We start from the raw sequence: 27,289 nt of genomic DNA, 5'->3' as shown, positions 1-27,289 counted from the left end.
TGCAGAGAGCAGGAACGTGTCCTGTTTAGGGGTTTCCTGATAAGTGAATTTCAGTCACTTCCCATCTAATTATTTCTCCTGGTGATAATAAAATAGAAATGCCCTGAAATAAGAAACACATCTCTCAGCAGTAGAGATGATGCTGTAATGGGAAAAATGTATTTTATCTCTCCTGGATTTTAAAGGAGATGCCAAAGTACTGCTATTGATATTAAGCGATAAACATATTTTCAAATAGTCAATAATATTGTACTAAACTTGTTTAGATAAAAGTAAACAGAAGAATGATTTGAAGACTTTGTATAGCTTTCATTATGGACAGGGTTAGTCAGTTCTTTCAAGACTGTACGCACCATTACAGTTTCCATATGCTGTCTTAAGAGTTCAGATATTAACCTTTTCTTTTTCTTCTCTTGCAGATACAGGCAATCCATTTGTAGAGATGCACAGTGATATACCTAAAATAATACACATGACTGTGGGAAGAGAAATGATCATTCCATGCAGAGTCACAGCACCAAACACTGCTGTTACTTTGAAAAAGGTACCTCAATCCAAGCATGCTCTGAAAGTGTTATTGTGGATGATGCTTTTTTTTTTTTTTTGTTTACAACAATTGTAATGCTTTTGAAATATTTCAACACTTTAATATTTCTTAAACGAGGTTTCTGGGTGTCAGTGTGTTTAGAAATATTTCAACCCTGGAGGTTTCATCTCATATCTCACAGAAGGGCTTCATCAAGTCTCTTCCACTGGATAAGAGTTTTCTGAAGAAACTTAAACTTTCCATACCATTTCATTAAATTTTCACTGATGAAGGTTTCTTAAGCCCAGGAAGGAATTTCTTGTTAGGAGAAGGAATTTCCTCCCACCTCTTCCCTTGCCCTTCCTCTCCTTTTCTCTTCTGTTCTCTGGAACAGCTGGTAAGTGCAGTCCCTGGAGACTTGCTGGGGCTCTACAAGGATCTCCGCAAGCCTTTGCCCTACCTCACTCCCACCAGCGACTTTGCTGCTTCCTTTTCCATATGAGTGCACTAATCATCAGACAAGGGATGGCTTCTCTATGTAGGGAAACTTGTGCAGAGTTTGAGATGGTGGGGGCAGTTTTAGAAAATCTAGACATTTTTCATGTTTTGGGGAAACCATTTCTTTCCTAGGTTGCTTGGGAGTTACATGGACAGTCAACTGACCTATATGTCTGTAGTAAAGTGCTTGGTGTCAAGACAGAGAATGGTGCTTCTTTTTTTTAAAGTTCTTTTGTTTGACTTGAAAATTAGGTGGAGGTGCCAGTGATGTTTTGTTTCTAAATAGAGGGAGTTCTGTACGTAGTGGCATAGACGTTAATCGTTGTTACAAGGAAAAGAAATTTGTCTTTTTATAGAATAACATGCAATTGCCAAAGTATACCACCGTAACATGCTTATTTAGATCAATACAAGTCTTTGATTCCTCTTTGACTATAGAGTTTTACACCAGCCACAGGTTTGATCTTGTGTTTTAACTTGACCGAGAGGTTTACAAATTATATCCAGCACTGCTTTGCTAAAATAGATACTGATTTTGCCTCTTGGTTTCCACCTGTTAAATCACGTGAAAGAAAGCAAAATGCAGAGAAAAGCAAGTAATCTGACCTAGGATGTTACCGTGTGTGTGTGTGTATGCACACACATGGTTCTCCTGCAAGAAGTGCGCTGGGGTGGATGATGCACAAGCTTCCATGGCTGTAGAATCAAAAGCAGATGAGGCTTGGCTTTCCATAGGGTGGATGTTGTAAAGTGGGAACTTATTTGGGCACTGTATTGTCACATCTGAAATCTCAGCATATTAAATTCCTAACTGAGAAAATTCCTGTTAGGTTTCTCTCTTATTAAACAATATAAAAATATTCTTTTTTCTCCTTATTTGGAGAAGATTGAGACATATCTAGTCTCTTTTTTTCATATCAACTTGCCTCTAGCTTGGGGTTGTGGTGTAAGACGCGTCTTTACACCATCAAAACTAGATGTAATACTCTGGGAAGGAGAAAGCGGAGGTGGAGCCAAGTCTTGAAAGAAAGGATTGGTTGCTTATATGTTTTGCATTCCAGGAAAAATAAATGTGTTCCCTAATTGATCCCAGAATTTCCTGAAGTATGTAAGCTACAATGCATTACATAATATCTTACTTTATTTATCATCTGTGACACCCATGTATGAAGATTCCAGCAAGTGTTTGCTCACATAGCAATTAAGAGATGTGTTAAATGCATTTCGCAGCTGCAGGCAAACTGTTTCTAGAGAGCTGGCAAAAGCTGTTCTGTGTTTTCCATTTAGCAATAAAGGAAGAAGACAGTGTCCCCATAATGCAGTCCTCTGGAGCTGGAAAGAAAATCCCAACATCAGAGTCATTAGATTCTGCATTCTATATTGCCAGGAAGTCAAAATATGGAATATTTTCTGGTAATCTCTCTCTTCTGAAAGGACTCATTGGGCCAGCTGCGTGAGCACAGCCTCCAGCATTTTGTCCCTGTGCAGGAACTTCTTAGTTTTACTGAACCAACATGGGGAAGATTTATTATCCATGTTCAGCACTACAAATGATATTTTTACTAAAACTGCATCTTTACCTCAGTCAACCCTTTTCACATACTGTGTTGCTCTAACTTCTAGGCTGAACATCTGTACAAATTGTACACTATAGCATGGCAATCATATACAACATAGGAGGAGTCTTAAAAATCAAGAAGCTAATAAAACAGGGATTGGGAATATCGGGGATGGAGCTTTTCATTCCTATTTCAAATCCAGCCTTCAGGTCCTCTTATAACCTCTATCTGCAACAGCTGATGGCTCTTTCTCTTCTTCATCATATGAAGACCTGTGAAATCAATTGATAGTTTTGATCTAATGTTTAATAGACAGATATCCAAAGCCTCTGAAACCATCATTCCTATCAATATGATTCTGGCAGCCTCATTCGAGATCCCTAAAATAAGATAAACCTTATTTGGTTTGATCCCTCTGTTTATTCTCCTGTTGGATTTTCTGTCATAAAGTCAACAATGACGTTCACGGGAATAGAGGTAAATAAGCTTCAGCATAAGGAATAAAAAGAGGAAAAAAACCCCAAAGGTGTCGAGAGTCACACACCTGGACAGTCTGAATTCTTAATAATGCCACCTCATCCTTCCCAAATTGATGGAAGGGGAAACATGAAAAAAAAGAGAAGCATTCAAAACTCTAATGTACGTTTTTACTATACTTTCAGCTGACTCTTTCCAATACAATCTGCCTTTGGAGACATGGGGAACCACAGCTTGACTATATACTCTTGACCATATGTATACACCTGAAACCTTGTGGTAGCACTGTGTTAATGCCACCGGGTACCAAAAAGGTTCAGTAGTTGGTGCTGAGCAAAGAAGGAGGCACAGCCTATGCCAAAAGAAACTGAAGTCTAGTTTGAAACAAAGTGCAAAGAAGGTAAAAGGCCAAGACTGCACAGGGAGCCACAGCGATGTGGTTCATGCAGATAAGTATGTAGACAGTAAATTCTATGTTTACTGCAGCCGTCGCAACAAATTGATTCTTTGAATGCCTCTGACTATCCGCTGGTACCCATCTGTAAGCTATTATTTTAGCTTGATTTATCCTCTGCTGCTTCAGTGGAAATCTCACTGTTCCAGCACTGTGTTTCTTCGCAGGTTTTCTACTTCTCTCTGTGATGACCAAATGGCCAAGTTTTTTGACAAGGCCCTGAACTACATTGGCCCTGCTGTGCATGGAGGATGGACCAGGTGACCTCTAGAGGTCCCTTCCAACCTAAATTATTGTGTGATTCTAGGATCCTCTGTCCTGTACCATCCGTGCAGTGATCATGATGATGATGCCATGTCTCTAGGTGGTGGCCTGGAAGCCAGTTTAGGGCAGAGAAAAGCATCTGTGCTTCTCTGAGAGTGGGAAACAGGTCCTCTGAACCAGTGGGGTTGGCAGAGGAGAACAGGGTGGAGGAGAGCTGGGTAAGAAACCAAAGCAAGTAAGGAGAGAGGGTAGAGCTGTGAAGGGCCGTGAGGGTGAGCACCCAGATACTACCCTTCAACTCTTCCAAGACAAAATCCTGGTATTTCCACCCTCTGAAAGGGACTTGTTGCAGTATCTTGTTTCCCCAACTTAGGCAGAGACCAGCTGTCTCACAGTGATCTTTCACTAATCATAGACTTCAGTTTTCTAAAGTATCCTGTACAGTAAATTAAAAATGTCAATTTGTGCTTTCATGTGTGTGTGTGCGCGCAACTTTTTAGTCTCAAAGCTGCAAAAAAGTACACAAAAAGATGTAGCTCTAGCTGTTTTTGAGGGGTGTCAGATGAGTAAATTGTGCGGGCAAGGATTTGCCTCCAGGGCAGGTGAGCCAGTTGGATATACAGACCACCGACAACATTCGGTGTTGCATCATATTTCTGAGCACTTTATTTCCAAGACCCAGACACTTCCTGGGTGTTTTGGTTACTTTCCTGTTCCTGGAGTAAGGCTAATACAAATTCAGTAATCTGTCAATTAACTAATTAATGTGAAGTGAATGTATTCCTTGTGAAATATCAGTCTAGGGAGGCTCTGAAGCTCTGGCTTGACTTTTTCTTTGTGGTATATATGAAAACCTATAGAGGAATACGCTCAGAAATAGTTTGGTTTCTACCAAAGCAGCAAGAGGATAAATCCAGCTGAAGCTCGTGAAAGCATAACTATGAACTAGTTAAACCAAAGCTTGAATATTTGTTTTATTTAGAACAGGAATGGCAACAGAGCTCTTAGAGTCCAAGATATTGTTGAATGGTAGCCAACAGGCTATAATGTAATGGGCTTTACTCATGTGTGTGTGTGTAACACACACTTCCCTGTGATTTGCATGCTTATTATAGCGTCTTATCAGCTGTTGTAAAGATAAGCAATTCTACTACAGCATTTTGTGCTCTGTAATTATTGTTCATTTGATTCATCATGCACTTCTGTTGGAGGAAATGGCATGAGATGAGTGGAGGTGATCTCAAGGGCAGCTTTCGGCGTGCGCCGAGCAGGCAGCATCGAGGGTGCTGCGTTTTGGAGAGACGCTGTATCACGCAGGAAGGTGCCGGGCTGCCACACTTCCCCCAGCCTCTGGCAGCCACCCATGCTGGCTTTGGCCATAGGAAGGAGAGGGCTGGCCAGCATACAAGTCCTCTGCTCAAATAAAAGGGAAGAAAGAGATGAAGGGAGCATAGTGAGACTGGGTGCACAGTGAGAGGTGATGGGCTGCAAGGTGCTTAGCTGACCCAGAGGTCTTTGCTTAGGGCACTAATTCACTCAAACTCTGCTATGTGCCATCTTTAAAAATACATTATTTTTACCATAAAAGCAGGCTTTATAAAAATAGAGTCACATCCAGGCTTTGTACTCACGGCTGATCTCTGTGTTATCTAAATGGTGGCATTTATTCTATTGCTAAGGCATAACAAAAAAACATGATGTGAAAACAAGAGCTCTTGTCTGAGCTTCAATGCCTATGTCATGTTTTGCTTTTTCAGGGCTTTCTTGATACCTTATTAAAATGGGGCTTAAAACTCAAAGGATCCTAATGTAAAATATAATTTGTACTGCTGACAAAGTGAACACTTGATCCCACGTGGCAATACTTTAGTCTATATTAGATTTCAGGTCTTAAGTTTTAAAACACCTAATGGCTTTACACTAATTACTTGTTGGGTCCTCAACTCCTGAAGGACTTAAAAGTGCCAAATTTTTAAAATGTGCTGAATACTTTTTCTGTGGAAATGTGATATATTTAGTGTTACAAGGTGTCATTTCAAAATCTCTAGTCAATATGACTTTCCTCATTCAGTATGATCAGTAGTTCTGAATAAAAATGCCCAAGGAAGCTTTGTGGCTTCAAAATTTGTACTTCATGTTGTATGTAATGACTTAGAGACATGTACTCCATGACCTCAGCTTTGGAACAGCCATTCATGTTCTTAACTTTTTTTTTTTTTTTTTTTAAACAGTCCAGTCCTTTAGACAACATAAACGTGAGAAGCATCAGATTGAATCCTAGCAGGAATTTGTTAAAGCCACGAAATGACAGCAAATTAAATCCATTTGTCACCTCCATTGAAAAATGTGTATTTGTGTCTCAGTGGTGAAACCAGGATACTTAATTGCAAAGGTTCGCCAAGAGGAGCACTTTAGCTGCCAACCAGGAGCCAACAGAATAGCAGCCCAAGCGCTGAGGCTAATGATAGTGTCAATCTATTGTGTCATAAATTACATCCTGTTATAAATAATGAAATCTTGGAAACAAATAAAACATTCACATTCTTCACCCAGATTTTTCCTCTATTTTGTGATGAAAATGTGACTTGAAAAATCTGCATAATTAAATGTCATCCTTTCTACTTTGATTGGCATTTTTTAGGGTGTTTTTTTCCCATTCCTTTTTATTAGGCTGCTTTGATTAGAGAGTGGCGTGAGGATGAGTTGTTTTTATGATGCATGTTTGACACTTCCAGATTCCACGAGAAACCCTAATTCCTGATGGCAAGACAATAATCTGGGACAGCATGAAAGGCTTCAGAATACCTAAGGCCACCTACAAATTCATAGGGCTCCTCAGCTGTGAGACAACCATCGGTGGACACAAGTATAGCACAAAGTACCTAACGCACCGAGAAAGTAAGTAGTGTTCTCCACTTCCCATCTTTCAGAAAGCACTCTGCCCTGGTGACATTATTCACTTTTCTTTCTCTTCATCATGTGCAGCCAACACAATTTTTGATGTTCAGTTAAGCACACCGCGTCTTGTCAAGTTGCTGAAAGGAGACAGCCTGGCAATTAACTGCACTGTCACCGCAGCCTGGAACACCAGAGTGCAGATGACGTGGACTTACCCTGGAGAGGTGAGTGCTGTGGTTGAGATGAAGAATCCGTGAGTTTCCCATAGATGATGCTGCATCTAGCATCCTGGGAGGAATTTTGCCTTGAAATGCTTGCCGTGATTCACATTCCATTGGTTTGACCCTTGCTGACATGTCTTTAAAGGTTTCTTTTTTTCTTTCTGGTGCTTAATTGAATGAGTAAACATGTTTACACAATGTACTCTGGTTATATTGCATAATTGCGAGCGAACGCTAGTGCTGTTTCATCCCTGGGAGCTTCTTTTCAACCTGGAGAAATGGTAGAAATTTATCACCCAGTCCCAGGCAGGGACTCTCTTGTGACAAAAAAGTTTTCAGTGAGGCTGTCTTTCTCAACACATTCATTTCAAAGACTGGCAGACAGTCAGGCACCCGACTCGAGCATGTTTAGAAAAGATATTTTGATTTAGGTAGCCAAAATCTCATTTGTTAAGTGTCACATGAACAATCCTCTTGTTTTGACAGCTACAGGAATGATCTTGAATGTGCTTCTCCTCCCCCCACATTGGGAGCATCCTCATAAATATTTGTCGCTTACAGAATAACTGCCAGGGAGTCCGTGTAAAGCTGATAAGAAATTTGACATTAGTTTAAGGTTTACAACTCCCATTCCTTTCATGTCAGTTTGATTTATGCTAGTGATTCAAGTCAAGATCATTTATTATGTCACTCATTGTGCCTAATCACAAGCTGAAATTATGATTACATTATATAGGGAAGATTAATGCAATCGTTTCTGCATGCTGTAGCCATTTTCCCTGGCATTTTTTCACCTCAGAAATAAACAACTTAGCAACAACTAATGCTCCAAATACATGATACTGGTCATTGCTGCCTTACGAAGCCCTAGCTGGGCACTGCACTTGTGAAATTCCACTTTGTTTTTATTTGAATGGTAACTGAAGGGTGCTCAGTGTTTATAAGACACCGACGATGTCCTGGGTTAAATAAACTTTGAGGCCAAAGGCTGAGGGGGAGTTGCAGGAAATAACTCCTCAGACTCACATTATCTTCAATTCCACCCGGTTATTCCCTTGCCAAATCTAGTCCCTTTTCTGTCTATAGCGTTTCCAGAATTCTCCCCTTGTGTTAATGCACTCTTCTTCTATATGTCTGCTGCCTATGTGCACTGAATCCAGACACCAAACTATGTGCCAGTGACTCCAGGGATTTTTTATGAGCAACGCTGGACAAGCTGCGATGGGGATCTGGGCGTGTTGGTATGGCAAGCCATACAGAAGAGGTGATCTTTGTCTGGAAAGAACTAGTTTGGATGCTATTAGAATTTCGGTGAAGATGATAGGAATGAATTGCCATGTAATGTTACTTCTAATTTTTATTGTTGACCCTCTGGAAATGTTAGGCATCTTTTGCATGTCTGTGCTGTACAGAGGGATCTGGATTTTTTTACTAAGGTGTGGTGGCAGTAGGGTAAAATAAAAATCTTAATAATCATGAATACTGGTTTGATCAAGCTCTTTCTTGTTCATTTTTGCTTTTATAGGCAAGGAGGAGAGGTTCTGTAACACAGCGTATTGACCAGAAGAATACAGAAGCCAACATTTTTTACAGTATCCTCGTTGTTGACAAAGTGCGTGATATTGATAAAGGCCAGTATACCTGCCACGTGAAGAGCGGGCCATCAAACAAAGCTGTTAACACAACAGTCATTGTTTACGGTAAGAAATGTTGCAGATTTGTGGAATACTGAATGCTCATGTGCCAAGTTCAGTCATGCGATAACTTGACACAAAGTGGAAGTGAATTTATAGCATGTTCATCACTGGTAGAAAAAAGAGGGAGACCAGAGAGAATATGTGCCTTTTCTTCCATGACTGTTTTGTATTGTTGGCAGTAGATACGTTAATGTTCAGTTGATGGCTCTTGCCTGCTAAGTACTGTGATGACCCTGTCCTCAGTCAGTTCCGGCAGAAGCAATCAGTTAAACTGTAGTTGTAAAAAAAGGGAAGAAAAAAAAAAAGAAAATACAAGCTGAATTTAAACAGAAGAATCCCACTTCCTCTTCTACAGCACTTGTTTATTGTTTCCTATGAAAAATGAAGAAGAAATAAATATGCTAGCTCTACATGGAGCAGGTAGCTGCTAGACCATTCAAAAAACTGAGAGAAGCACAAGATACTGCAACTCATTAATGTGGTTTTACAGTTGGAGCCTTAAATGAGTTCCCTGTGGTCTGCCTGGGCTTCCTGTGAGATAGGGAAATTCCTTGTGTTATTACAAGCTTATGTGAATTAGGACATCCATGCATTGGGACTCTATAAGAAGCTGCCTTCTTTGTGGCATCCTGTTACAATCAGGACTATCCAGGATCTTTGGAACATCATTGGTATTAATATGACCAAGTGGCTGGCAGGTGTCCTCTACAACAGATGAGTCATGGTCAGAATATTGATTTGTTCTATCATTTCAGTGGTCTATCTTTTCTCTCTCATCTGGAAGTATGGACTAAGCACCAGATGATGGTGGTATTAGAGTATTTCAGTTCACTTTCTCTGTTTAATCCTTGGACTAAGTCACTAGGAACATAAGATGAATCACGATATCAACTTCTGATATTCTTGAACAGATAAGTCTGAAGCTATCAGAAACTGAGTTTTAGATTAAAATTAAAGTCAGAGAAGCTGGAACTGTTGAAGCTAGCCTGTAAACTCTTATTCACATAAGCAGCTCCATCTATGGGATACCTGTATTGGCAAGAGCCTCTGTGAATAAGGGTTTGCAGAATCAGGGTTGTATCTTTAAGTATAACCTGATTTGTGTAATTAAACTACTGATTCGTCTTGTGCATGTTATTTTCAGTGTACGTGGCAAGTGTGATTAAATATTGTACTTGTTTAATAGGTATCCAATATCCTTATGCAGTCCATAATGTGAATAAATATTGCACCATAGTTAGGGTCAAAAGGGTACTCAAACAACTTTTCATGTTTTGAAAGTTTTATTTTGCTTAAGTGCATTTTGGAAAAAAAAATATTTTTCAATATATTGTATGAATATTCTGTTTTATTGCCTCTGGTTAAAGCCATCAACTTGCCAGAAAGTTTGAAATATGGAGCAGTACAACTGGAAAAGAATGAATTCCAGCAGGTTGAGATTGTTCCAATGAAGTGATAAAGATTTGTTTGTTTGATGAAACAGCTGTTTATCAACGATACAGAAAGTTTCTGCCTTTTCCTTTGCTGTTTCTCTCAGGGTCCCTTAAATCCTCTCTGGCAGAATGTTTTTTTTTTTTGGAATATTCATTGATTCTTGGCCTTTAGGGGTGGAGTGGTCATCATCTAGTTCAGCTTCCCATGGACCACAAACCACCTTATCTCTCTTGTGTTGAAACCAGTGCCTTTTTTTCTGATGGAAGCACAATATGAATTTTGGCTAGAGCGTATCTTCTCCAGGCAGATTTATGGCCTGGGAACTGTATCTCAGTTTCTTGTATATTTGTGGTATTCTTCTCTATATTTTTTAGATCTTTAGGAGGTTAGGTTTTATTCTTGCTGTTGCCATGTGGGAACACCAATATTATTGAAGATCATTTCTATTTGTATTCCTGTTCTCTTTCGTAGAGCAACTATTTTTGCAGGCTGAAAAATCCATAATACAGGTGCACTCTTTTTCTTTTCTTTAAGATAAAATGTTCATTAATTTGAAACGTCGAAGAAAAACTGCACTGGAGGCTGTAGCTGGAAGAAAATCCTATCGTTTGTCAATGAAAGTGAAGGCATTTCCCTCTCCAGAGGTTATATGGTAGGACAACAGTAACTTCCACATATGCACACTGGATCTCTCCTTAGATGAAAAATAATATCTTGGTGAAATATTCAGATAAGTAAGACCCCTTGAAATGGCAACAAACTGGAGGCAATACAGTTGTGGAGTTTTATTGGAAGTTTCAGGGTTGTCCTGGGTTTTAGCAATTTATGAGAGCAGTATCTCCGTTTTGCAAGTGCAAAAAAGGAGGTCTGGAAAGCTTAAAGCTCAGATCCTCAAATATGTTAGATATGTCTCCTATTGAAATCAATGGGCACTCTACAGCTAAATACCTCTACCAACCTTGCCTGAAGGGTTGTGTCCAACTTCACTCAGACCTAGATATGAGACCTGAACTTGCTTTTCAGACAGTAGGAGATAGAAAAGATAGCTTTCATTAAAATAACTGAGTTGAGTCATACAGGCATGCACTATTAGAAAAGCAATGGAAGTTGTTTTTATTGTATGGTGATCTGCAGGTTGTAGATCTACTTTAATGACTGGAGCTTTCACTTTGGCTCACGTATACTGTGCTAAGAAATATTTTGAACAGTTTTTTGTAGTAACCCAAACCACTTTTATATAAAACAATGTTATCTATTCATGATCTCAAGTTTTTTTTTGTTTAAATCATTTTAAGTGCCAGTAGCTCTGGCTCAATTCATTGCACGTTAACAAAGGGTCTATGACAAGACTGATTAAGAAAACAAACCATACATACATGAACAGTGAGAGTTCATGTTACTCACAGCCAGAAATTACTTTTGCTCCAAACATTTTGCTTTGTTTTACAAAATCCTTACATTTATAGCTCCACATGGAAAATTAAGGGGCGAAAGTGAAGCTGATGCTAGCCATTTATACAGTATTTTATGTTTCTTTAATAGTTGGGCTTGTTGATTACACATACAGATCCAAAACTTCTAAAATACAAAAAAAAAATCCATTTAAACAAGAATTTTTATTGTATTTTTTTTATTTATCACTGTGAAGCTGGTCAAACACTGGAACAAGTAGTTCAGAATGGCTGTGGAGTCTCCATCCTTGGAGATATTCAAAACCAGACTGAAAATGGTCTTGGGCAACCTGCTGACCTTGCTTTGGCCAGGGGGTTGGTCTAGGCAATCTCCAAAGGCCCTTTCAGTCTCAACTATTTTGTGGTTCTGTAAAATACAGATACAGTGAAATGCCTAAATCCCTAGTCTTTAGATCCAATTTTTAGTCCTCTGCTAATAACTGTAAGAGTTTTCTGTAAATACATACTAAAACCTGCAAATCATATTAATCAAGTCCATCATCACAGTGAAACTCTGTTGCACTCTTCTACTAACATTGTGTCAACCTTCATACAACAACCTACCAAAATGTGCTTTATGCTGTATTTTAGACTTCGAAGAAAAATGCTGTGCTTCTTCAGGAATCTGTTTGTGAGCAACAGTTAGTACTTTCTATGTTGATTTTCTGTTATCTTTAAAAACATTCACTTGATAGCAGGATATCTGATTCTGAAGTGCTTATCTAATCTACTTACTCTTCCTCTTCCTAAAATCACAGTTGTGCTTAGGCTACTGTAATACTTTGTCCCAGGATGTATTCTGAGGTCATAAAGAAATGGTCAGTGCTGGATGATGCAACCTTTATTTTTGTGAATGATTCTTAGCCAAAATGGTTGTCTTCTAGACTAAATGGCGGCACAAGAACGGAAAACTGGGATCTTCAATTTTCAGGAACTCTCAAATACTATAGAGCCCTGTCAGATCCCTATCAGTTTTAGTATATAGAATGGTATTCTCCAAAGTGCTTTATAAATATCAGCAATCTTATTTGTAAGGGAAGGATAAGCCTCTGGTAAACAGACTCTGAGACTGTAAATTCAATCCTTGCCCAAAGATTGAGAGATGTTGTGAAATGAAATAATGCAGGCAGTTTAAGCAACATTATTTTTCAAAATTTTGATTTCTGGAATTCTTTTAAACAGGTTAAAAGATGGGCTACCTGCTGCTGAAAAGTGTGCCCGGTACATGGTTAAAGACTATTCATTAATCATCAAGGATGTTGCTGAGGAAGATGCTGGAAACTACACTATAATATTGAGCATACGGCAGTGGAACTTGTCTAAGAATCTTACAGTCACTCTTACAGTAAATGGTATGTTTACAGCATGTTCCCACGCTTCTCCTGAACATGTAAATGCTAAATTTTCATTGAGCTAGATTTTTATTGATATTGCACAGTTCAGGTCGTTGTGGGTTTTCTTACTGACATTCATGGACCCAAATCCAAGGCCTATATGCGGGGTGACAGACCCATTTTGGAATCAGAAGACAGACAATAGTTTTCATTAGAAGGGTTTCTGTCTTCCACGGTCACATACTTGTTCCTGATGATTTAAATGTGTTACCATCCGCTCATCTGACTTGACTTAGGCCTGCTGCTTTTCTTTGTTCTCCTGGGGATTTTTCTGATTACTCACCCTGCAGGAATGTAGTATTTTCATGACCATGCAATACATTGGAAATGAGCTAGTTTTAATTGCTTTCCAATTTTTACCCTTTACAGTGAAACCCCAGATATATGAAAATGCTGTGTCGTCATTCCCTGATCCCAGTCTGTATTTACTGAGCAGCAAGCAAGTGCTGACATGCACTGTGTATGGTATTCCTCAGCCTAAAATTACGTGGATGTGGTATCCCTGTAGACAAAACCATTCTAAAACAAGGTAGGACAGCTTCCTTACTTCTAATTAGTATGTCTTCCATTACTATTTCACTTAAATATTTACTTTTTTATGATAATATATCTTGCCATGGCCATTGCTTAGTTAGTAGAGCTTGTATACTTTTAATCAATGTATTTTTTAGTAATCATGTAGGCACAATGCAATTTCTTCTGTGTCATTACTTGAAAATGGAGGGAAGAGTTGTTATTTTGTATTGCTACTTAGATTTATTTAAAGTTCACTACTATTCATGCATGCAATGTCCAGAGGCGATAATTGCTTTTTAATTTTTATGAGGGAAGCCTTGCAGACAATGTCTTGCAAAGTTCACATGCTTTCTCATGGAGGAGATTTCCATAGTTTCCTCCGTGCTTTCCTCCATGCACAGTGATTCCCTTGTGTGGCTTCTTTAGAAATTCAACAGAAATGATCTTAAAGACTTCTTCCATTATGAAGGTCAAATCTCTGTTATGATATGTTGACTCAGATTCAGTTCAGCAAGCCAAATGTGCCCAGCATTCTCCAGATGATATTTCAACAGGGTAAAATATAAATGGCACCATACAAGCGTGCTCGATGCTGATGTGGTTCTTAACTAATCCTCTTTTATATTTAAGCTTTATTTTGAACTCTGTGTCAGATTCCATGATTTGGGAAGAGCTTTGGATAAATGAGTCAACACACAAACTTGTAAGAAATAATTTTAATGATTAACACTCAACCTCTGCAATGGCATTAGCATTAGGCTACTATCGGAAGGTTGAAACATGCAAGGTATTTGGATCACAGCACAACGAAGATATTTAAAAACCTAACAAAAGTTTGGGAACCAACATTTTTCTCAGTTTCAGTTGAAGTTAATCACTTTACATCGGATTTAACTTCTTTAATGCTTTCATAGAATTGGGTTTTAGTGCCAATCCAGCCAAATATTTAAGCACATGCTTAACTGCAGGGATACAAGACACCGCATTCAATTAAATAGGACAAACATCTTATTTCAAATTAAAGGTGCTTGTAAGTGCTTTGTGATGAGTGAGAGAGTGGTCAGCACTTCATAGAAGCACGCATAGTTTTTCCAGTTATGCCTTGCTTTGGGATTATGCAAATGGGTGGCTTTTGGTGCCCTTCTCACCAAGAGGTGGCACTAGCAATCTCTCCTTTTGCTGGAATAGGTATAACCTGAAATTCTCCATTTTGAGGACAGGTGAGGGCTGCATTTCATCTATCTGTTATGTTACCTTTGAAGCACAAGTCGCAAAATTCTGAGTATTAATTTATTTTTGCTTATAGGTGCAAGGTGTAAGAGAAAAGAAATCACAATATCTTTTAAGTAGAGAAACTCTGTGAAAGGCGTGTATGAAAATTTTCAGTCTTTTAGTTTCGTTCAAGTGTTTATACATCTATGCATGCTCTGGATTGAAATCACGGTGTGGCACTGATAAAACAGTTGGTTCTTCTTTGGGAGTTGGGGTGATGCTCATCTATTGTCAAATATTTCCTTCTGTTAACAAGCACAGATCTGCGCTACAGCACAGGAGAACGTGTCATCAGAAATAGAAATTAATATCCGCAAGCAGGTGTTTAATAATGTGCTAAACTGTAGACTCAATTAAATGCTAATTAGAAGTGTGTTTCAGGAGGTGATCAAAGGAGAAATGTAACAATTTGAATCAACTATTGGCTCTGTTACAAGGTTGTTTCCAGACTTGCTTCCAAATTGCCTTCATAATTGTTCTGTGACAATTCTCTTTAACCCCCTCCCTTTCCTTCTCCTTTAAATGCTCATTGAAATAGTAGTCTGGAGAACACAAGTTTTTAATGCTTTGCCTAAGATGAGTGGAATGACTCCTTCTGAATAATATGGTGACAATTAACTATTGCAGAAAGGCAGAAATACCTGAATAATTACATTTTTGTCTCCCGCTCCAGGAAGGGAGCGGAGTGGACTACCTCGGCAGCTGGCACACCTTGCTCAGTCTGGTGTCTGTGCCAGTTCAGGTGTTCTCCCTGAAGAACTGGAGAACACTTTAATCCCACCTATTTCACTATACTTTTTGTGTGAGGGGAGGTTTGCCTCAACAGATTTACGTTGTGTGTACCTTGTGCAATAGATGAAAAGATGTGTCTTATTCTGCCGTTAGAGCATTTCTTTGGATTTACCTGCCCAATGTTAGGTTTCCAAGGCTAAAATATTACTCTATTTGTGCTCAAGTAGTGCCTGTTTCTGTGCACAGAGGTACCTTGTACCTCTTGTTGATACCCTGCCCCCTCCAGGTTACCATTATTCAGTGTATAGCAGTAGGGATTCTCATCAAGTTTCTGAGTCCCATGCCATGGGACAGAGAGCACACTCCAAGTAAAAAGATGCTGTTGCTGCAAAGACCTTGCAGTGCACAGATCTGTTTGCTTCAAGATTTATATATGTGCTTAACTGTACATCACTGGAGTGCTATTACTGCAAGCTAGGGAATGACGCATAGTGCATAAATTAGATGGTTTTATTTTTGAAGGACTGCTGCCTGTGGGCTCCTTAATAGAAACCATTAGGTTATCTGGCTGCTTCTTTCAATTTCTGTTCCAGACAGTATTTCTGTTTCAAAAATCTAAAAATACCTGAGTGGATTCCATTGCTTTTAAATAAAATGCAGATACATTTTAATGCTTTGTGATTAATACAATCAATTTGCATAACTCTCCTCTCTACATCATTCAGGCCAGTAAGAGGAAGCCAGCCAAATTAAACAGTTTCCATAGTTTCCTGGTAGCAAATTTAAAAAAACAAAACAAAACAAAAACCTGTAAAAATGTTCAACAAATTTGACTTTTTGGAATGTGGAGAGATCAATGTCATTAAAATTCCTTGTTCTTTACTTTCTGTTAAAATTACTTTGTTTAACTTAACTCTATTGCCATTAAATAAACTTTTGTTAGTTAGCTAGCTAGCTAACTAGATGGATAGGTGGAAAGATTCTCTTCCAGTGTTGACCCCAGCAAGGAAACATAGAAGTGTCAAGAAAAACTGTCTGGGGAAAAAGTAATGTTTGGGGGTTTTTTAAAGCTTACGTAGAGCTAGTAAATTCAGAGATGGCAGGCAAAGACAGTAGAAGATGCAATGAGAGTTAAAATAAAATGCAATTAAAAAAATTAAAGATTAGTCTCTCTTAAATGACCGAGAAACTTCTTTTCCAGTGCTATCTTACTCCAGCTTACTCTACTGCTCTGTAGCAGACACATACATTCCCAGGCTGGGCAGCCCCCAGTTGCTCAGTGGTTATAGCAGAAGAAAGCCTGTGGGACACTTGTCCCGCAGTGTCCATCAGCCTCCTTGGCCTCTTTCCTACCACCCTGGAGTTGTCCTTTTTGGCCTCATTTTTTGCTCAGGTTGGGTTGTCAGCAGAGGGGCAGCCAGAAGCAGGGCTTGCCGAGGGTCTCCGGAGCCACCCAGGCTGGGCTCCACCTAAACCTCATCAGCTCTGAAGCTGCAGAACGAGCGTCTGCACGCCGGGAACGTGCTTGATGTTAATGATTCTTGACCTGAATCTCTTCAGCAGATTTTTGTTTATCTTAAACTGGTCTGGCAGAGATTGCCAAGAAAGGCATGTGGGATACTGATATTGCTCAGTGGAAGCACTGGTTTCCTCAGCGGTTGTGCAGTGTCATTTGGGGTCAGTTTCTCTCTCTGGACATTTCCATGTGGGCAGTTCAAGAGAGATCTTCATTGTGCTCTGCCCGAGGTTTGACCGATTGGCCCTTCAGAAACTGCAAACAGATGCAATGCTGAAATTTTACCTTGCGTGTTCCAACTCTCCCACCACCTTGCTGCCTCCCTCTCTCCTTGAGCTATCAGTTTTGTTTAGCCTCAAACCAAATATCAGATTATTATTTTACAACCCTGCCGCCACATCAGTCTGTGTTTGTTTGGTTTTTGGTTTTTTTCTCTCTGTGTGTGTGCATGAGGGAGAGAGAAACATGACAGTATTGTGGAGATGCCTACAAAAACAAAGTCATTGGAAAAACTAGTACCTGGTTCTCTGCCCCCTTGACTATAGTGTCAGAATATGAACTATTCTTGGTTGTAAAACCACCTAAACGGTGGGATTGGGAAAGAAGGGGCTGAATACCTGAAGCTGAGGACAGAAACAGGCGGCAGGGAGCAGGGGCTGTGCAGCAATGCCTAAGCTGGTACTGCTGCCAAAGAGGCAACCTCAGGAAACCATGATGTTTGTAACGCTCTGAGGTGGGTCCATGCTCCTCAGTGGAATCACTACTGGTTTAGCACAGAGTGATGAGAAGGGAATGTTATCTCCCTTCGAGGCTTGTCCGCAGTGTGAAGGTACGGTCACATGAATGATTTTCTACAGAAATAGCTCTCCAGCACTGCACAGGGAGGAAGAGGAGTGTGTTGTGGATCTCAGCAAGGCAAAAACTAGAGGTTTTCCTTGAAACTTCTGCAGAGACGTAGGAAGCCTGAAACTACTGTAATGAAAGTGCATGGCCAGACTTCCACCAGCTTCAGTGAAAGAGGAGGCAGGCCATGTGTGCATAGCAGCCTAATTGCATTTCTGCATTGTTTATGTCAGTGTATTAATAAGGGATTGAAAGGCAGAATCATTAGGATGGGCTCGGATAGATTATCAGGGGAAACCAGATTTGGAACATCAGTGAGGTATGTAAAATGAACAAGTAAAGAACAAATGTTAATTGTACTTAATTAGAAATGTACTGAACCACCCAAATTTAATTGTTGGATGTCTGCAAACATTGATGCCCATTAGTTTGTCCACAGTGACTGTTTTTGTTCCCCATGCCACCTTCTATTTTCAGGAAGGGGAAGTCTGAGTCCTTAGAGCTGGTGAAAGTAGGTCAGATGCCATTAATAAACAGGTAGTTCAAAAATGCCTTTGTTTAATTTGACATGTGGCCAGATCCTCAGCTCTAAATTCACACTGGCTGAGGATCTGGCTGGTGGCCTTTGTGCCTTCCACTCTCTATAACAAGAAAATCCTCTTACAGTGGTCTAGTAAGGTAAAGGTACTTAAAACGGGTACATAAAAAATATTAGTTTTTTCTAGTTATTCCCTTATTTTGCTATGGTTGGGGAAATAGATTAGCGTAGATAAAAATCAGACCCTGTGTTCTTCACATATCTTTCAAAAAACGCAGAGGAACAGACAGGAGTTTACATTGTGGCAGCGTGGACTTGCAGAGAATTTGAAGCCAAAAGAAACAGAGAAATGAAATAGCATCTGATCTGCTTCAGCCTGAATAAGCAATGTGTTGAAGCATCTCATTTTGCACTTCCCCTGTAAGCCAAAAGTCAATCCTCTGAAAACAGCTAGTAGGACTGTATCCTTGTCCCCAGTCAGTATTTTGGAAATTTTTTTGTATGTCTTAATATTTTACTTTCAAAATGCCATATGAATCAGATCTGGCATATACATTGGGATAAATAAGCTTGACAAATACATGCTGTACACGGAGTACAGTTTGCCCCAGTCTGTCCTCAGGGTAACACAGTGAATGCACTGATGAATTTATTCTGCCAGCTGTAAATGGTTTCACTATGGGTCTTAGCTGACGAGAAGCTTAAGATTTCAAATTTCTGTATCGCTGGTTTTCAAATCACTTTAAATCAAAGCTTTCCAAGTCTATTTCCAAAATGTTTTAAACCAAAATGTATTATGTTGCCCAAGTAATTTTTTTAATTAATCATTGATCAAACCTAAAACATAAGGACTACGATAACACCCAGTTGGTCAGGAGTGCTCTGCTTAGTATCGTACTTTTAACCCTCGCTCTCCTATCTGTTTTTCACTTGTTGTTCCTTGTTTTTTTCCCAGTTTCTTTTTTCCTCTTGTTGCCTTCACAGGATGGCCTCTTGGCTTTACTAGGGACAGTCTGACACCCAATCTTAAGGAAGAACACATAAGGGTCATGTAGGCGGCTGGACGTTATTGCTTGATCTTTCACTCACTGTGGCCCAGCCCATAGAAACTAAAGCGTGGGACAGGCTGTACGTGGGGACCGCACGTCGTGAGTGAGTCCTCGCACGCTGGCAGTGTCCGAGCCAGTGGGACGTCCCAGCCCATAGCCAGAAACCTGCTCCTGCGCTAGCAGGGGCTCTTGGCCAAAGGAAGGCACCAGGTCAAACTCTGTGTGTGCTTAGGAGTGATTATGAATGGAGTACTATTACTGGATCGAGTACACCTTTTACAAAAATATACAAACTCTAGTTAGCATCCTTTTTCCTTTTACGTGTATGCCTTTCAAAAAGCCTTTGCAAAAGGCTTTGAACAGACACAGTGTATGAGGTAAGATCATTCGCATAAAAAAATTTTCAGTTAAAAAATAGAAAACAGAGGTTAAGAGGGAACAGCCGGTTCTTGCAGCGTAGGGAGGTGACCAGTGAAGTTTTTCAGGAGCTGGTGCTGGGGTCGGTACTTGTCAACATGTTCAGAAATAACCTGGAAAAGGTGGTAAGGAGGTGACAGAGTTTGCTGATGATACTAAGTTATTCAGATTCGTAAGGATGAGGGCTGATTGCGAAGAAATGCAGAACTATATGAATCTGGGTATTTGAGTGATAAAGTGGCAGGTGAAATTCACTGAAGATAAATGTGCATGATGTGCATAGGAAAAAGCAATCTGACTTTCACATGTAAAATGTAAGTGTAAAAAGGCTGTACATGTAAAAAGGCTGTTGGCTGATCATTACTACCAGAAAGAGAGATCTGAGCGTTGTGATACACAGGTTTGTGGAAGCAATCACAATCGTGAGCAGCTCAAAAAGAAAATCAAGTGTTAGGAATTACCAGGAAAGAAATAAAGAACAAAATAGAGAACACCATGATAATTCCACGTAAATCCATGAATCACCAACATCTTTTATACTATGAGCATTTCTGATCCTTTCATCTCAAAGGATGCAGACAAACTGGGAGGCACACCAGGAGGGGCAACAAAAAGGATCAAAGGAATTTCAGGGAATGAGAGGAATGTGTGAGGGATGAGTGAGGAGGGAGGTCAAGGCTCTGCAGACCAAAAAAGAGGTGACTTGGGGGCTACACAACAGAGATCTACAGGCTTGTGAAGGACACAGATGTCTGAGGATCAGTTGTGTATGCTGTTTCTGGTTCAAGAAGTAGGGGCCATTAAATGAAGCCAGGAGGAGTGCAATTCAGAACAGAAAAAGGAGATGGCTCTTCATGCAGTGTGTAGCAGATCTGTGAAACTCCTTGCCAGGGGAATTTGGGGGTTTGAAAAGTTTGTACAAAGTCTTGGAAGAGAAATCCACTGAAGTGTAGAAACAGCCTCTGCCGTGGGAAGCTCTTGAGCTGATAATAATTAGTGACTGGGGGAGTATTAGGAGGAAGTATCTGAAGTTAGTCCTGCTCTTACTCATCCCCAACCATCTGCTTATGGTCATTGTTGAGACAGGATATGGGGTAGATGGATCCTTGGTCTTATATCCATGTCTGTCAGTATTTTCTCTTCCTGTTTTCCCTCTAATCAACTCCCCTCTCTCCTTAAAAATGTTTCCCTCCATTCTTTCTCATCCCTTCCTTGTTTTCTGCCTGCACTTCCAGTCCCTCACTCCAGTCAGTCCAGAGTTGCTTTCAGACCCCTACTTGGAGTGAAGCTGAAAACAAACAAACTATCTTGAAAAACACAACCTCAGCACAGCAATAGCCTTTCATCTCCTCCACTGATCACTGGAAAATGGAAAGGGTGTTAGTTGTGCTTCCAGCTTGTCAGCAAGACAAGGGGTATTAAGGACTGTATAAACAGATTAGTGAAGAATTACTCTTTTCTAGAGCCAAGAGGATTCAGTCAAGACAGCAAAGAAAAGGAAGGGAATTTCGGCATTATGAGAAGGAAGGTGTTGGGGATACCTGGATCTTGGCAGGCTACATTGTGAGGTTATGTCTCAAAGTCAAGTGAGCTGTTAGGAGTGACTTGTGCATGGAAAATAACTTACACCAGAATGGTCTGAACCATATCTTGGACTTTATATATAGGGAGCTTATTTGGAAATAAAAGAAACAGAGAGTAGGAGTGGACATTGCATGTAGAGGTTTCATGGTCTTTCTCTTTAGGTTTCTGACTGCTCAACCAAATCAGAAAACACCTCTTCCTTTCAGTACAACACAGACTATTAAAGTAAAACACTTTTTCCCAGCAAGAAGTTCTAGGTGCTTGTGGAAACCTCGTGCTTTGAATTATAAGTCTGTAGTTCCAGCCAACATTCAGCTCCTCTGTGGGAGGACATGGTTGGCACTCTCAGAGAGAGAAAGTGGAAGCTGAGTCACAGTGACCACATGGGAGATGAGAGTGATTACAGTCTAGCAAAGGAGGGAAAAGAGGCGGACAATGAAGGAAGGAAGGAAGGATTGGCTGAAATGTGATGGCATTCTGTGTCCATGAAGAATGTTAAGCAGTGTGAAGCAGGAAACAGAGGGTCAAGAAAGCAGAATATATTTATCTGATAGCCAACTCAAGGTGAGAAAATTTCAGGTCAACTCAGGATGTGCAAAAAACTGAAAAATTACTTTCAAATGCTGTTATGATGTTCCCTGATGGCCAGGGGTCTTAAGTACTGGCAAAGAAGTTGGAAGCAAAATGTGTTTTTCAGTGACCCTCAGCCTCAGGCATTTGCATTTTTTGTTGTGAATAGCTGGTGCTGCATGGTGCTCAGGTGTGCAGATGTAGAAGTGATTTTTTTTTCCCTATGGAAATGTGAGCATGGGCTGATTAGGGGTTGAAAGGTGGCATAGGTAAGACTGCTGTTGATCTTACTGCTTCTTTTGAGATCAGATCAATCAGCTTTCTGTCGTAGCATACTGGAGTAGTTCAGAGCAAGCCATAATATTTGGAAAGGACAACTGTGAAAGGGAAGCACTGTCCATTTATCTGGTTGCATGTAGGTATTAGCAGGAAAGGCAGCGTGCAGCTGTCACTTTCTCTTTCCATAGAGCCATGGTGATGTGCAACAAGACCATGAATGCCATATACCCTACTGTTTTCAAAGATGCTCACCAGGAGGATGAGGCATTCAGGACATTGGGGATCTACCCTAGAGAATGCACTTTCCCTCTAAGTATCCCCCTCAATGGGGACACAGAGCACCCTACAAAACAGAAAAAAACTCAGTCCTCACTCTGGCAACTGAGCAGTGCACCAGGGCCCCAACCCAGCCTAATGCATTGAGGCCACTGAGAAACCCTCCAGCCACCCTGTAGCTCAGCAGTGCATAACTTCAGCACAGCTAATAGTGTCCAGTGTACTTGGTCGGAAGTCTACTCCCATGCTCGAGACAGAGAGTGAGGAGTGGCAATGGAGTGTTGCTGTTCTCTGGAGTCGTGAGCAAGTCTGAAGTGAGATGGGCTGGTGATGTTCCATATGTTCTTGATGGGCAAGTGTTGACACTGCACTGGGCAGCAGTAGGGACCAGTGACAGTGAAAGCAGAGAGGCGAAGGGCTGAAGAATGAGACATGCAGAGGAGGAACCTGCACGACTCTCACCAGGACTTCTTGTTTGGCATTCCTTGATAAACTCCTAAATAAATATAAGTAAACAAACTACAATATATGATATAAACTGTATCCATCTCCTACTATTTGTAGAAGATTTCCTCCTAGTCCCACTAACACACATACTCTGTGTGAGTGTGTCTATCGGGGAAGGTGCTTGGGATGAACTCCCAGCTGGCTGCAGCTTTGCCATTGAATGAGCTGGGGTCAGCATTTTGACCTCTAACTGATTATTTTTGACCTAGAGCGGGAATGCTTGGACCATAGCTCCTTAATGGACAAGCACATTATAGTGTTACAGCCAAAGCTAGCGGAGCATGCTGGCAGGGGGCCAGCACACATTCTCCCCCTCCACCCCCATTAAGCACGTTTCACAACCTGTACATGCTCCCTGCTACTATTTTCCCCTCTCTGTTTCCTGCCTCAAATCGACTCAATGTTCCCCAGGACACATGGCTACGCCAGCCTCACACTACCAGTTGCACGGCGCTGGATGCCAAGGCGCGGACCAGGCGAGGCCCATGTCATTCAGGTTTTTTTGATAACTTCCAAGTGGAAAGCAGTTCCTATATATTCTTTACAATTCCAGGAATTTCCAGAGTTCCTGTCTTAAAGGTAGTGTCGTCACCACCGCCTCTTGAAAGACGTGAGTCAGCCCAACTTGAATTTGTAATAACATTGCCCCGATGCTGCTAGGAATGCTTGTTGCCCTCAAAAAGGATAGATGCTGAGAAAAATATTGTGCCTGCCGTTAATCACTCTTAAAAGTGGTCACCATCAGGTGACAGGATGGCTTCCTCTTTCTCCTAGTACTGGTGCAACTGCCAAATACTACCTCAGTGAACAAGAGCGTGATTGAGGCTGCCAGTGGCTTTGCCAAGAGGAATGCTTAGAGAATGGAATGGGATGTTACAGGAGGGGAAGATTGCAATGGCCTCTGGCATCACACAGGAGGATGGAGGGAGGAGCTGAGAGACAGAAGATGAGTATTTTTCCAACCAATATGGGGAGCGAGGCTCTTCCGCTGGGATTTGTCACTGTACTACTTGAACTGCAAATTGCAGAACTGTCTCTGGGATGGGGAAGAAGATGTGTCTGGACACAAGCTGGGTCTAGGGCTTTCATTTCGGACTGTCTATCATACAGAGAGTCAAATCTGTCCTGTGAATAAGTAGACAAATCCTTTACCTCAGCTCCTACGCTCTGCTATAAATCACTAGGGTGACAATAAAACCACTTTTCTTCTGAGACCAGTAGTTTCATAGGCAGGACTTTAGCTTGGAGCTGGTTTGTAGTTTGATTTCGGTGAAATACATCAAGATGACATGAAGTACACTCTTACCCTGGAAACTTTTCCCCGTTGATAGTTATAAATATACCATGCTATTGTGCTTGGCACGCTGTATGCTAATAGAGGTGAGGGCTCTGAAACTCATTAGGAAAGGGAGCGGGCTGCGGAGCAGAGTGAGGACAGTGTGAAGCTAAGGTTGATAACCATGGCCTTGTCCAGAATAGGCCATGGGAGTTTTCTTATCTCACTTTGGCAGGAGGTGCTGCTAGCTTCCTGTGCGAAATCAGGAGCATATGCTGCTTTCCTCTTGTTGTTTGGCTTCCTCCGCTACACAAGACGGTTCCCAGCACTGTGATTATCTTTGCATCTTCAAACATGGCACACTCTGCTTCCTCAAGGGCTTGATGTATTCTTGAGAAGCGGCTGGCTCCCCTCCCCCAGGCCACTTCTCCAGGGCCCCCGCCGGTGCCAGCTCCGCACATCACAGACCTTTTATGAAGCTGAACTTACTTCTGGTTGCATAAACCTCCCTCCAGCCCTTCCAAAGAAGTGCAAATTCCCAAAGCTAAGGGCGGGGAGCAGGTCTGCCGGCGGAGCTCGCCCCGCGCTGCAGGCAGCCGGGCAGGCAGCGCGTGCTGCCGGCTTCCCCCGGCCAGCAGAGCTGCTCTCACCCCTCCTTTCCCCCATGCTGGGCTTCTCTCGAAACCCGCAGGAGAATTAACAGCTTCTGTTTTTACAAAGGAATAGCCTGTTTCTCAGGCTCTTGGCACAAAGGATGAAGCGTGCCTGTGCGTGCGTGTGTGTGTGTGTGTGTGTGCGTGCACACAGGCAACGCGCATGCGAGCACGCACGCAGGCACATGGAAAAAACTACTTAGGGGATGAGAAACCTGATTGCTCTGCTTCCCCCAGTGTGCAACTGAGACAGCAGAGTCTGATTACCTTGCTGTGAGATTGCATAATGTTTATAAACATACAGTTGTACACACACCCCCTTAGCATTTATTGTATAGGATCGCTACGCGTGCATAGTTGCACCCACAAAGTAGGAATGTGAAAGGATCTGTGGGGAAACAGGTGTAAGAAGTGCTTAGAAATGTGCTGGCAGATATCAGCTTGTTTATCAATCCCTGTGCACACTGTGTGCTTTTTCATTAGCCTGGCGGTAACCCTGCTCTAAGCTTTCCTGAAGATGCAAAGCAATGAGGCTCATCCCACAACAAAACATTTCAGGAATTCATGCGCTCCGGAGATATCTGGAATAAGATTCAGATATCTAAAATTCAGTAGGATTTCCCTGCAAACGCAGGCAGTTCTTGCTACGAATAGGATAACCTTGCTATTTTACTGAGTGGATAGTTTGAAGTAACTTGTAATTTCTTTACAAAGCATAAAAATATGTAGTTGATGTTATCTGAGGACACACGCAACGAAACATCAGTTGAAATAACGGGAAGCTGATTGTGCATTTTGGTCACAGCCAGAGTAAATTTTTATATTTTCATTTTTCTCTCATTCTTTCCAAGCACCTGTACTTCACACAAACATTTGGTTTGATGACTACATCTAACTTCAGTGGAGCCTTTTCTCTTTCTTTTACAAAATGCCTGCTGTTAGGAGCTGAAGTCAGGTTAGGAGGCAGGACTCTTAATTCCTCCCACTTGTCCCTTCCCCATCTCTACCTGATGCAGCAAGAGGAAGGACTATCGAGTACTAACCTGAGTAACCAGCTCAGGAGACTGGAGGTGGCTCGTGTTCTCTGCCCCTAAGCTGTGTCAGTGTAGTTGAGGTTAAAGTGAGAGCATTTGGCAGCTGAGGAGAGAAAGCATCTGGTTCCGCATCCAAAGGGATAAGTCTGAGTCTTGTCCTAGACTCTGCCTGGCAGCCACGTTGCAACTGATTTGTAAACGTTTGCTTACCCAGCAGACCGTAGAGCTGAAGTGGCGCGTATGAAGTACTCGCATCTCCCACTGTGTACGGTGGGCTGTTGGATAATGTATTCTCAGCTTGATTGTGACTCCTTTTTTATTAAAACCATGGACAACAGCTATTAAGTGTATTCGATTTTCTACTATAATTGCATTAACATTGTAATTGGCAGTTTGGAGATAGTATGGTATGTGAAGTCAGTAGACTTCACATATGTGCCTCCAGGGCTAATATTTCATCTAGTGTTTTACATGTGTTTTTCTTGTTTTTGTGATGTTATTGTAATTATGATGGTGGTTTGTATTATGGTATTAATGAGTAATCAGCACCCCATTGTGCTAAGCATCAACAAAGACACAACACTGTCCTCATCCCTAAGACATTGCAACCTAAATATAAACAGTCTTTTTCAAGGAATTATGAGGAAGGGTATAATAATAACGAAGCCTGGAGGCTCCAGAGCTGCAAGAAAGGAGCTTGGAGATGCCTTTCAGAGCTGCACAAGCAGTTTCTGAACATACATTGTACCTTCTTTCTGTCCTTTACCAAAATATGTGTCTGTAAGATCTTTTATAGTAAAAAGTACAAATTTTCAGCATTGTAACAAACACACGCAAATTAATTCTGTAAGGAAAGAACTAGTTTTGCACCTGTTTGAAAGGACGAAAATCTTTAAAATTATTTTTAGTATGGATGAAATGAGATTTTGGGGTCTCCATCTTCCTATACAGAGATTGCCCAAACATCCAGTCATGAGGATGTGCCTTTGATACTGCCTGTTTGTGTGCCTCCAGTACTGCCATCATGAAATAAGTTCTGACATCTGTTATGGCATGGAAATGTTATCAGCTTACCAACATTATTATGTCTTCTGTGTTCTAGTCTTGTTACAGAACCAGACTTCTTAAAGTATTAAATACGCAAAGTAAATGGCATCTACCTTTCTGAACAATTTTTAACCATTTTTTCCCATATGAATACATCAACTGTCTTCATGCAGCTGTCTTTCATCCACCCTGGCCTCACAACAATCACGTATTAGAAGCTGGCTTTTAAACCAGAGGCTGGAAGAAATGTTTGTGTAGATAGGGCTTTCTTGCCAAGCTATTGCTCCTTGTCCTCTCTCCATGCATG

At 41.0% G+C, this 27,289-nt stretch overlaps 1 protein-coding gene across 1 annotated transcript in view; it reads left to right on the top strand.

The window, feature by feature from the left end:
- Positions 1–27,289, top strand: part of FLT1 (fms related receptor tyrosine kinase 1) — a 113,509-nt gene that overhangs the window by 26,185 nt on the left and 60,035 nt on the right. The window contains exons 4-10 of the mRNA XM_082304329.1: positions 420–544; positions 6,514–6,676; positions 6,764–6,900; positions 8,423–8,597; positions 10,563–10,680; positions 12,662–12,831; positions 13,243–13,402. Of these exons, the coding sequence (XP_082160455.1) occupies positions 420–544; positions 6,514–6,676; positions 6,764–6,900; positions 8,423–8,597; positions 10,563–10,680; positions 12,662–12,831; positions 13,243–13,402 (1,048 nt within the window). The remainder of the gene's footprint in view (positions 1–419; positions 545–6,513; positions 6,677–6,763; positions 6,901–8,422; positions 8,598–10,562; positions 10,681–12,661; positions 12,832–13,242; positions 13,403–27,289) is intronic.

Source organism: Platalea leucorodia (assembly GCF_965183815.1).
Source record: "Platalea leucorodia genome assembly, chromosome: 2".
NCBI lineage: Eukaryota > Metazoa > Chordata > Aves > Pelecaniformes > Threskiornithidae > Platalea > Platalea leucorodia.
The sequence above is the reverse complement of the archived record's forward strand: the minus strand, read 5'-3'. Positions and strand labels throughout refer to the sequence as shown.